Source organism: Crocuta crocuta, unplaced genomic scaffold, assembly GCF_008692635.1.
Source record: "Crocuta crocuta isolate KB4526 unplaced genomic scaffold, BGI_CrCroc_1.0 scaffold271, whole genome shotgun sequence".
Taxonomy (NCBI): Eukaryota; Metazoa; Chordata; class Mammalia; order Carnivora; family Hyaenidae; genus Crocuta; species Crocuta crocuta.
In genome coordinates, this window is record NW_027527824.1 from 5480058 (window position 1) to 5491421 (window position 11364).

Genomic DNA, 11364 nt, shown 5'->3' on the forward strand with positions numbered 1-11364 from the left:
ACTTAGCCATCCAGGTGCTCCTGTGGAAAGATTTTAACTGTAAGTTCAATGTGTTTAATAGCTGACAGTCTATTTCACAGGTTCCCTGTTTCATGTTCAGTGAGCGGAGTGTCTTCTCCTCTGTCTTCAAGCTCTACCCATCCTTCCCTTCAAGGCCCAGGTGAGTCTCTTCTCCTCTGTGGTGCTTTCCCACCACGTCAGCTCTCCCTGTTTCTCTTGGGAACACTGTCTGTGGCACTCAGGGCTGCTTAATCTCATTTGTTTTACTGTTGTTCAATCTTCTGCATTTTTGGCCGCTCTTATATAATTGCAAGCTCTTTGAAGGCAAAAGCTGTGTGCTAGTATCCCCTTAGCACTTCGCACAGTGCTGGTCTGCCACGTGAGTGGGGAGAAAAGCACTCACTGAAGAAGTACCTAAATGATTAAATACAGAGCTTTTTTTTTAATTTTCTTTTTTTTTTTTTTAAATTTCTGAGAGAGAGAAAGCGAGACAGTGTGAGAAGGGGAGGGTCAGAGAGAGAGGGAGACACAGAATCTGAAACAGGCTCCGGGCTCTGAGCTAGCTGTCAGCAGAGCCCGATGTGGGGCTTGAACCCACAAATTGTGAGATCATGACCTGAGTTGAAGCCGGATGCTTAACCGACTGAGCCACTCAGGTGCCCCTAAGTACAGAGCTTTTAAGCCAGGAAAATGGTGAGCACTTTTTCATGGTCACAGTCGGCCCCGGGAGCTGTTCAGAGCATTGGAGTTGAACAGTGCTGGCTGCTCATTCCAGCTCTGTCCCTCACTAGCTGTGCAACTTCAGTAAATAACCTCTCTGAATCCCCTAACCTCATCAGGACAGCATCTATCTTATCTGCCTCGTTGAGGTGTCGAAAAGATTAAATGAGCTAACTCGTGCAGAGCATAAAGGGCGATTTCTAGAGCATAGTCAGTGCTCACTAGATGTTGGTGGCTCGACCTCCCCTTCTCCATCATCGAGTCTACCTGGGACAGAAGGGCCAGGCTATTGATCAGTGGCTAGGGATGGTCAGCAGCATGGGGTGTCCTTGTGAGCCTACGTGTTGAGCGGACAGAGGCAAAGAACCATCGCTTTGCCGGGGACCAAACCAGAGAAGCTGTACCGACGACCAGCCAGCCCAAAGCTGAGCGGGCACAGCATGTGGCAGAGGCTGCTAACCGCGAATGGCCTTTTCGGTCACGGCCATACACAGAAATAGCCCTGTGGTGAGCGGGGAGGTTCCAGAGTACAGAGAGGGAGAAGGAGGCCCGCTGGGGCGTGTCACAGCTCCGGCCTCCGCTCGGTGCAGAGGTGCAGACCGAGCAGAGCGCAGGGTGCTGGGTCAGGGCGAGGCCCTCCCCCTGGGCCCCACAGCCACATCCTGCTGAGCCAAACCACAGCAGCCGCCTTCTGGCTGTTGGCTGCCGTCTCAAAAGGTGAAGGGAGGGGTGCCGCTCGCTAGACAGCACCTCCTTCCCCACGGCCCAGCTCAACCCTGGCTTCCTCTCCCAGGCAGCTTGTGGAAATCTGGGTCCCCAAGCCCCTTAGCACCTCGCGCTGCCCATCCGCCGCTCTCTCCTGCCTTCGAAGGCTTCTGCTTCTGTCCCTCCGTTTTCTGAACCGACCACCCCAACCAAGAGCCAGCAGTCACTCTCTGCCATCCTTATGTTTTTCTCCAAGAGAAGTTAGTCAGAGGACTATGTTTTTTCTTCCTTCTCGTTCTCTTTTTTATTTCTTCCTTAAGGCCCTCTCCAAAGACAGGGTCACATGATGCCCCCACCGGCTTGCCATTTGAGATCATAGCTGGGGATTTAGTCAAAGGGAGGGAGGGAGGACCTGAGGGAACCAGGCAGCCTCTGAGGGCCTCCCAGAAAAAAGAGACAGAAACTCTTTCAGCCAAACACACTTTATTTCTTTTCTCTCTCAGCTGACAAGGAGCCTAGCGCATTCATGAAGGCGCAAGGGAGCATCCAGGGGCCTGCAGGGAGGGCGCAGAGGGCTGGCTCCGGGCCAGGGTCTGCGAACAGGACAGGACCTCGGCCAGTTACCTGGTCCGTCCCCACAAAGGGTCACTGAAGAGAGAGCTGGGAAAATGGAAAGGTAGATGGATGAGTTAGGGGTGGGGGCAACTTCTGTGCAAGGAAGAGGGGAAGCAAAGGAAGGAACCAGTGATGGGGGGTGGGATTGGGGGTGAATCATAGAAATAAATACCCGGACCAGAGGCCCGTCCGGGTGTGAGGGGGTGAGTAGCCATGATGTTTCACGAGATAACGTGGCAGTGATATTCTAGGACCGAGTGCCGGCAGAGAAGGCAGGATGGAAGGAGCTGGGGACATGGCTGCGGGGTGGGAGTTCTCCAAAAGGCCGGGGAGCAATTCTCTTGGGGTCCAAGATTTACTCGGGGTCCAGGAAAGAACAGGACCCGGAGAAGCCAGACCTGGGCCGGGCGGAGGGAATGTCCTCGAGAGCCGTCAGTTGCCTCTCTGATTCAGGCCAGAATACAGATCCTGGTGGCCTTTCCGGATGGGCTGGGGGAAGAATAGAGAGGTGGTAGTCAGCAGGATGGGAGGAGGTCGTTCCTAAGAAAGAAGGGCCCCTGAAGATCTAGCTTTAGTGCAATGGAAAGAATCTTGGACTAGGAGCCAGGAGGCAGGCTCAAATCCTAACCTGGCACCCATGGGTAACAGACCTGAACTTGCCACCTTCTGTAAAACTCAGCTCTCCCATCTCAAGAACGGGAACCTAAAGTTCCATCTCTCAGAATTAAATGAAGTCACTCACTCGTGTGAAAGTGAATGCCACACGCTTGGCTGGTGCTCGGTAAATACTTGTTGAGTTTGTCCAGGTGTGATATTCCAAGTATTTAACGATTGGTGGTGCACCCGCCACCCACCAGTCGGAACAATCCAGCTGGCGCTCTGCTACGCCAGACATTGACTCTCTAGTTGTCCAATCGGGAGGCAGTCTGGCGGGTGAGAGGCTGTGAGGCCCAGCAGTGTGTGTGTCGGGCAGGCTGGGCAGGAAGCTGGGGACTATTGACCGGTGAAGGACTTGCGTATTTCAACCGCCGGTGTGACGGTGCCGGTGTGTGCTGGTGGGCCGCGGGTCCCGAATGTGTCATGTTAGAAGGCGCGGGTGTGGCATTCCCAGTGCTGCCTCCCAGCTAACGGATAAGCCACAGAAAGAGGAGGGCTGCTTCCCTCCCCAGGCCGTGGTTGTAGAAGCCGCACAGCCTTGGAAATGGCCCTGCTCTGTCATGAAGGAGGCAGGGGTGGGCACAAGGCGGGTTGTCCTGGAGCTCTGAGTGAGGGGCTTGGAAGCGTCCGGGAGGCAAGATGGACCCTCACACCTGTCCCCTTCTCCCCTAGAAAGCTCCCCTCCCCCCCCCGTCCCTTGTTACCTCGTAGTCTGGATTGGGAACAGGTGGAGGTCTCTCCTTGTTCTGTCCTGCAGGGGAGGGGGTGGGGAAGGATTAGTTTCCATGAGGGAACACCCATCTCGGGGCAATCAGACCCAAATCGGGATGGCACACCCCTCCGTTCTCTCCTCTACGTCTTCCCTTTTTCCATCTCTGCTGCTCTTTCCCGTCTCTAACGACCTCCATACTCTTTACTCAGGGTCCAGGAAAGAGCAGTCCCCATCCCTGGTTCCTTCCTACCCTGCAGAGCTCCCTTCCCCCTCTGCTTCACCCCTTCCCTGCACAGAAGTCGCCCCCATCCCTAACGATTTCATCTTTAGCATTTTATGACTTTGCTCAGCTCAAAGTCCATTCATGTTTCCTTCCTGTGGGTAAGGGAGGGAGAAGGCAGGTGCTCATATCCCAAAGTCTCTGTCCCCACAGGCCAGGAGTGGAATCTGGTTACTCCAGTGCTCTCAGGCATTTGGGGAAGCCATCCTGTTCATAAACTTTTTGTACTTTTCTAGGACGGGAAAGAGAGAAGTGATCTGAGATGTGAACCCCTCTGTCCAGATGTGGGCTACACAATGAATGTTCTATAGGAGCTGTCATGGCCTAGCAGTGGGGGTGCCACCCATCCTGGCCCAGGCTGGACGTCCCCCCTGGTGGGACTTCTCTTCCAACTGAACCCCATGGTCTTACCCCTGGGCCTGCCACCAGCACCTGTTCCTCTCATCACGGTCATGGAATTGGCCTTTCTATTCTTGCTCCAGTAATATACTATCAGCAGCAACCCCAGAGTGAAGCAGACGTCAACTACGATGATTGCGACCACTGCCATTAGATCCACCTCCACGCAGTTCTTACACACTGTGGGGGACAGGGGGGTGGTGGGGGAGAAGGGAAATCACCGAGAAAAAAAGACACAGGATTGTAGACCCAAGCAAGGAACAAATAAAGGCAATTTTCCCTTTCCTACTCACATGCTTGCCAAGGCCAGAGCCGGACCTTCCAGAATTTATAACAACAAGCAAAGGGTGAGGGTTATGGATAGAGGCTCTGGAGTCAGATGACCCTGGGTTCAAGTCCCAGCTCTGTAACTGACTAGCTGTGAGGACTGTGAGAAGTGTTTTCAACTCTCAAAGGCTCTGTTTCCTTTTGTATAAAATGGGAATAAAATAATACTTAACTCATATCATTGTTGAGAGGGTTGTATGAAAACAAAGTTCCTGGTAAGTGTTTGGTATAGTGCTTGAAACTTAATAAGCACTTGGAAAATGTCAGCTATTGTTATTATGCCATAGCTTATGACACTTTATTATTTATTTACTTATAAATGTTTACTTATTTTAAGAAAGAGAGAGAGTGAGCATGAGTGGGAGAGGGGCAGAGAAAGAGAGAGAGAGAGAGAATCCCCAGCAGGCTCTGAGCTGTCAGTGCAGATCCTGACTTAGGGCTCGATCTTACAAACCCTGAGATCATGACCTGAGCTGAAATCAAGAATTGGGCGCTTAACTGACTTAGCTTCCCAGGTGTCCCAACTCTTTTTTGTAGAAGCTTTGCAAATCTTTCTGAAAAATTTATCTCTGGGTAAAGCATCGAATAAACCCACATCTGTGTGCCATAATTCTGGATTCAATATAATGCACATGACCCAATCCTTGTCTCTTGGGAAGTTGTTGTTTTAGATCCAGTGCTGAGTTTACCAGATGGCCCCACATTGGTGTTTCATCTAGATTTCAGAAAACACAGACACTGTGTGGCCCATAAGGTCTCAGACTGAGTGTAAGAGAAGCATAAAGATGCCAGGGGGCTGTGAGTTGAGTTAGGAGAAATGATTGAGAACGCCCTCTTGAAATGGTCCTTTCTAAGGTGTCCACTAGTGTTTGCTCTGAGATCCAGGTTACCTCTTGCTTTCAGGTAGAGATAGCTCTTCTCTTGCGAGCTGCTTGTATAGCAGGCATAGTAACCACTGTTTTCCGTTTCTGAAAATTCTTCCAGGCGTAGCTGTTCATCATTTTGATTGGGTAAGTCTTTACCATCTTTTTCCCATTTTATTGAGTCACCTCTCAAATCTTCAGGGCATGTCAGCTCTACCAAGTCCCCAGAGATGGACACTCCATACCCTGGAAAATGAGAGAGAAGAGAAGGGAAATTGGAGACAGAAATCAGTAAGATTTTGGCAAAGGCAAATTAGTAACGAAGAGCCAACCAGGTGCAGAAGGTCATTTGTCATCCAGGCCTTGGGTTTTCTTGTCAAAGGGGAACTCTGCTGGCTACGGGGCATGAAAGAGGGGATCTGAAGGAGAAGGGGAACTGGAGAACTTTTTAAAAAAATTTTTAGGGGTGCCTGGGTGGCTCAATCGGCTGGGCGTCTGACTTCGGCTCAGGTCATGATCTCACGGTTGGTGAGTTCGAGCCCCGCGTTGGGCTCTGTGCTGACAGCTAGCTCGGAGCCTGGAGCCTGCTTCGGATTCTGTGTCTCCCTCTCTCTCTGACCCTCCCTTGTTCATGTTGTTTTTCTCTCTCTCTCTCTCAAAAATAAATAAAGCATTTAAAAAATAAATAAAAAAATTTTTTTAGTGTTAATTTATTTTTGGGAGAGAGAGACAGAAAGGGGAGGATGGAAGTAAAGGAAAGTCTAGGAAAAAAATATTCCCTTTGGGGGAATGTTTCCAAAAGAGAAGTTGGAAATGTGATATTGGAAAGGCCTCAGTTCTTGGGGTTACTCTCTCCCAGCCAATTCCTTCTCCTCTATCCACCCACTGGCATCCTCAAGGCATCCATGAAAGACAGCAAAACTTACGTATAAGTGGAAGTGACTGTGGAGGTGTCTCTTCTGCAGAACACGAGAAAAAGAAAGCACAGTAAGAAAATAACCTTGGCTTAAGTTTCAATTATAGATGAACATTTTCAAGTGGGACTAGACACTGTCCCCAAGAACCTCCAAATAAGACGCATCCTTTAGCGAGCCCCAAGCCTTGAAAGTAAGTTATGTCCTTAGCCCACCCAGTATGCTCCTACACGCAGCTCAGATGCATCACATGAAGGGTATACCAGCTTGGGCTCCTAACCCCAGGTCCATGGGAATGTGGAAAGTCTTAAAACCCTAAAGCTGAAAAATTCTCAGTCTTCAAGTTCACTGTCCTGCATTAGCATGAACCATATTCTGGTTAGACACAAAAGGGTCTTCTCAGAGATAAAGACCTTCACTTGTCTTCATGAGATCTTTGAGCTACTAACTTTTGGGCTTACCTATTTTTCACCATTCAGAAGTTCTCTCTTATAATGAACAGAACCCCTCATAGGAGATCAAATATCCTTCTCTTTATTCTGTACCACTTCTCTGTTATTGCCCTTCAATTATGTGAAGAACTGTACTCACATTAAGGCAGTGGTTCTTCCCATAAAGAGCGGTTTTATTGTGAACTATCTCCTGAGCATAATCAACTCTCAATTATTTTTGTTAGAGGGAGGCAGTATTGGTGGCCCGGGGCACATCCCCCACAGTGGGCCATGCTGTCCTGAGAGGTGGGGCTGGGGCACATCCTTGTTTTCTGGAAGATTTGTGGCCAGGACACAGAGCGGCACTAGGTTATGCTTAAGCCTGCATGTGGCAGCCGAAACAGAGGAGAGGTGGTCAGAGACAGCTTTTTCTTTGTTAGGGTTTTCTGCCATAGGATACTGCTAGGGACGGGGTGTTAGACTGAATCAGAAGCCCTGTGTTTGAATCCAGATCTGCTTTAGGATGTGTGACCAAGGGCAAGTCATTGACTTCTCTGAGCCTCAGTTTATTCATCTGGGAAATGGAGATAAAACAGCAACCTCACAGGGTATTTGTGAGTAGTTAATGGATTGTGAATGTGAAAATGAATGGCACATAGCAGATGCTTAAGAAAAATCTTAGTTGCTTTCTTCTTTTCCTTCTTGCGGTCCTGCTACAATGGAGAACAGAACTGAGTTCCAACCCAGTTGCTCAGGCAGCTCTCTGGCTAAGAACATATGGGATGTAAAGAAGTCATTCTTCAGTTTTATCTAACTGCTAATGATTGGGATTTGCGTGTAATGATGTAGATAGTTGATAATATTTTGTCTTAGAAATAATTTTCAATACTATTTCTTAGAAATGTTATATAAACTAGAAATCATAAATAAAATAATTTAAAAGTAAATTATTACTTGCTCTGCTTGCTGTGTTTGTTTGAAAAAGAACTGTAAAGGGGCGCCTGGGTGGCTCCATGGGTTAAGCATTCAACTTCGGCTCAGGTCATGATCTCACAGTTTGTGAGTTTGAGCTCCACATTGGGCTCTGTGCTGACAGCTCAGAGCTTGGAACCTGCTTTAGATTCTGTGTCTCTGTCTCTCTGCCGCTCTCCACCCCCCATGCTCTGTCTCTCTCTCTCAAAAATAAATAAACATTACCTGCTGGCTCTCAGGATATTTGCCCTACTTAAAAGTCTATAATTCTAAATGAATTCTAGATACACAATTTTTTAAATGTTTATTTATTTTTGAGAGAGAGACAGAGACAGAGTGTGAGTTGGGGAGGAGCAGAGACAGACGGAGACACAGAATCTGAAGCAGGTCCCAGTCTCTGAGCTGTCAGCACAGAGCCTGACACAGGGCTCAAACCCATGAACTATGAGATCATGAGCTGAGCCAAAGTTGGACCCTTAACTGACTGAAACACCCAGGCGTCCCTAGATACACAATGATTAAATAAAGGTATTTGGATTCCATTCCCTCTACCCCCTTTTCTCAAACCAAACCAAACCAAACCAAACCAAACCAAACCAAGCCAAACCAAACAAAAAACCACCTCATTTGCCTCACTTCTCTAATTTATTGTAGGCCAGACAGAAATATTCTTAAGAAGTCTGGGGGACAACCTGTGGTTTATTTTGTGCTGAATATAACTTGTATTCATTTAAAAATATAATGTGTGTTTATACATTGGAGTTGAAATAGAAATTAAAAAAATTTTTTTTTACATTTATTTATTTTTGAGAGACAGAGCAAGACAGAGCGTGAGCGGGGGAGGGGCAGAGAGAGAAGGAGACACAGAATCTGAAACAGGCTCCAGGCTCTGAGCAAGCATTCAGCACAGAGCCTGACGTGGGGCTCGAACCTACAGAGCTGTGAGATCATGACCTGAGCCGAAGTTGGATGCTCAACTGACTGAGCCACTCAGGTGCCCCGAAATAGAAATTTTAATACCCATTTTAGTAAGAAATTTTACAAATTCTCGCTAGAAAAACCAACTCTAAAACTAGTTTCAGAGGTGAATGGTGCTCTATTTTAACTCCTTTTACAGCTCTAGTTTTTAGGGTTTTTTTAAAAAAAATTGTTTATTTATTGAGAGGGCATGAGCAGGGGAGGGGAAGAGGGAGAGAGGGAGACACAGAATCCAAAGCAGGCTCCAGGCTCTGAGCTGTCAGCATAGAGCCTGATGCGGGGCTTGAGCCCACAAACTGCGAGATCATGACCTGAGCCAAAGTCAGACGCTTAACCGACTGAGCCACCCAGGCGCCCCACTAGTTTTTAGTTTTTATCAGTTCAGTTTAAATAATTTTGCATAATAATCCACGTAAAGTATATATTAGAGGGAAACTAATCTTATTGCTAAGCAGTATGTTATACAGTGAATATTTTGTGTTTTGGAATTTAAAAATTTATGTAAGGTAATAGTATCATGAACGGTTTAAAAATATGTGGTGACTTGCTTATTTTAAGCGATACACCAATAAGTCAGAAAAATGTATTTTTAAATATGTCTTTAAAGGGCCTTTTGAACATTTTTAAACAATGGCTTTAGACAACCGCATAAAATAAATGCCCATGTTTAAAAATAAATAAATTGGGGCGCCTGGGTGGCTCAGTTCATTGAGCATCTGACTTCGACTCAGGTCACGATCTCAAGTTTCGTGGGTTCGAGCCCCACATCAGGCTCTTTGTTGACTGCCCAGAGCCTGGAGTCTGCTTCGGATTCTGTGTCTCTTTCTTTTCTGCCCCTCCCCCGCTCATGCTCTGTCTCTCTGTCTCTCAAAAATAAACAAACATTAAAAAAATAAAATAAAATAAACATTTAAAATTTTTTAAAAGTGAATTCCTAACTTACACAAGAACTCATAGTGGCTCCCATCCACACTTCCCTGAACGTATGCTTACAGGTCCACAACGGTTAGCAACAAACATAAGCTCATCCCTGACAGAGCCTACCTGTAGACCATTGTGTTTTTCCTCTGGTAGCTCTGGTTCTCAGTGTTTATTACTATGATTGTCTTCAATACACATTTTGACTCACGTTTGAAAAGAGGTCGTGTGGAGTGAAAATCCTCTTACCTGAAGAGCTGTCACTGTCTGAAAAGGAAATGATAAGCAACTATTAGCTACATACACTTGTATCAGCTACTAGGAACAGACCCTGTTCCCCTGGGTTAGGACCTTCTGAAACTAATGTAACACTGTGTGTCAACTCTACTCAAATAAAGAGAAGAAAAGAAAAAGAAGAAAAAGCTGCATCCTGAGACTGCATCAACATGTCAGTGAGGTTGATGACCGGTGAAATGATTATGGACAAGTTTATATTTATTTTTCAAATTCTCTATGGTATTGGGGTGCTTGGGTGGCTCAGTCGGTTGAGTGTCCGACATCGGCTCAGGTCATGATCTCACGATTTGTGAGTTCAAGCCCCACGTCGGGCTCTGTGCTGACAGCTCAGGTCCTGGAGCCTGCTTCAGATTCTGTGTCTCCCTCTCTCTCTATCCCTTCCCCGCACACGCTCTGTCTCTGTCTCAAAAACAAACATTAAAATAAAAAAAAAAATTCTCTATGGTATTAAAATGTAATTTTCTAGATAAAAAAAAGAAAGAAAACAACAGATCTCCAGATTCTTCATAGCTGTATGGGAGTTGTTTTAGGCTCTACCTCCTACATTAAACAATTGATGGCGATTTACAAAAATAGATTCTAAGTAGTCATTTTGCAATATCAAATCATTACATCAGACACCTTAAATTTACATTGTGTTATATGTCAGTTATATCAGTAAAGCTGGGGAAAAATGGTGAAGCTCTGTATTGAGCATAAATCGATGAGAAAGAAAAATAAACTTAAATGGCAATGGCATGCAGAAGAGAGGAGTTATCTTGAAGCATGCCAGTGCTTTCGACATACTTCATCTGTCAGTAAGGTAACGTTAGGGGCGCCTGGGCGGCTCAGTTGGTTGAGCGTCCGACTTTGGCTCAGGTCACCATCTCATGGTTCTTGAGGTCAAGCCCTATGTTGAGCTCTGTGCTGACAGCTCAGAGCTCGGAGCCTGCTTTGGATTCTGTGTCTCTCTCTCTCTCTCTCTGCCTTTCCCCTGCTCATGCTCTGTCTCTTTCTCTCTCTCAATAATAAACATTAAAAATTAAAAAAATAAGGTAATGTTAAAGCATGCTGCATGGGAAAAAAGAAAAAAAAGAGTCTAAAAACATTACAAAAGAGGCAGTATCAAGGAATGTAGACCAGCCAGTGGCCACCTTTAAACACAAAATTGTCTCATGCAGCTCAGAGAAGCTGATTGAATAGAAAGGCTTCCAATTTGGGGACATTTCTGACTCTACCGCTGTGATCGAGAAATAAGTCCCGGCCAAGCGTGCTCACATGCGTGTGCACACAGGAATGCACATACATGCACACATTCAGAGCATTGGACATGTGACTCTAAACCTGCATCCAGATGCTGCCCCTGGAGGCTTATTTGCCACATGGTCGTGCATACGTTCATATCCTCTACAAAATCCCACATCAAATATGAAATGCAAACAAATGAAAACTTTTGGCACTTCCAATTTGAGCAGTTTCAAGTTTTTTCTTTCGAATAGTTACAACTCATTTTTCCTAGGATCTCTGTTGCTTTCCTCTTCCTGGAACTACCTCTGGACTGACCTAGTGGTAGAAACACCTTTAATGGGTCTCTTGG

The 11364-nt window shown here is 46.6% G+C and overlaps 1 protein-coding gene across 2 annotated transcripts in view; it reads right to left on the minus strand.

Annotated features, from left to right (window-relative positions):
• Nucleotides 1–1889: 1889 nt before the first annotated feature.
• The window catches only part of CD3E (CD3 epsilon subunit of T-cell receptor complex), a 12851-nt gene continuing 3376 nt past the window's right edge, over nt 1890–11364 (minus strand). Inside the window, exons 4-10 of one of the 2 annotated variants that reach the window (XM_077777315.1) lie at nt 9741–9758; nt 6205–6237; nt 5306–5524; nt 4101–4268; nt 3402–3448; nt 2439–2529; nt 1890–2085 (exon numbers count right to left, since the gene is read on the minus strand). In XM_077777315.1, the coding sequence (XP_077633441.1) occupies nt 2473–2529; nt 3402–3448; nt 4101–4268; nt 5306–5524; nt 6205–6237; nt 9741–9758 (542 nt within the window). In that variant the 3' untranslated portion in view covers nt 1890–2085; nt 2439–2472. Of the gene's footprint in view, nt 2530–3401; nt 3449–4100; nt 4269–5305; nt 5525–6204; nt 6238–9740; nt 9759–11364 lie in introns of both variants that reach the window. The other variant, XM_077777306.1, reaches the window with a different exon arrangement.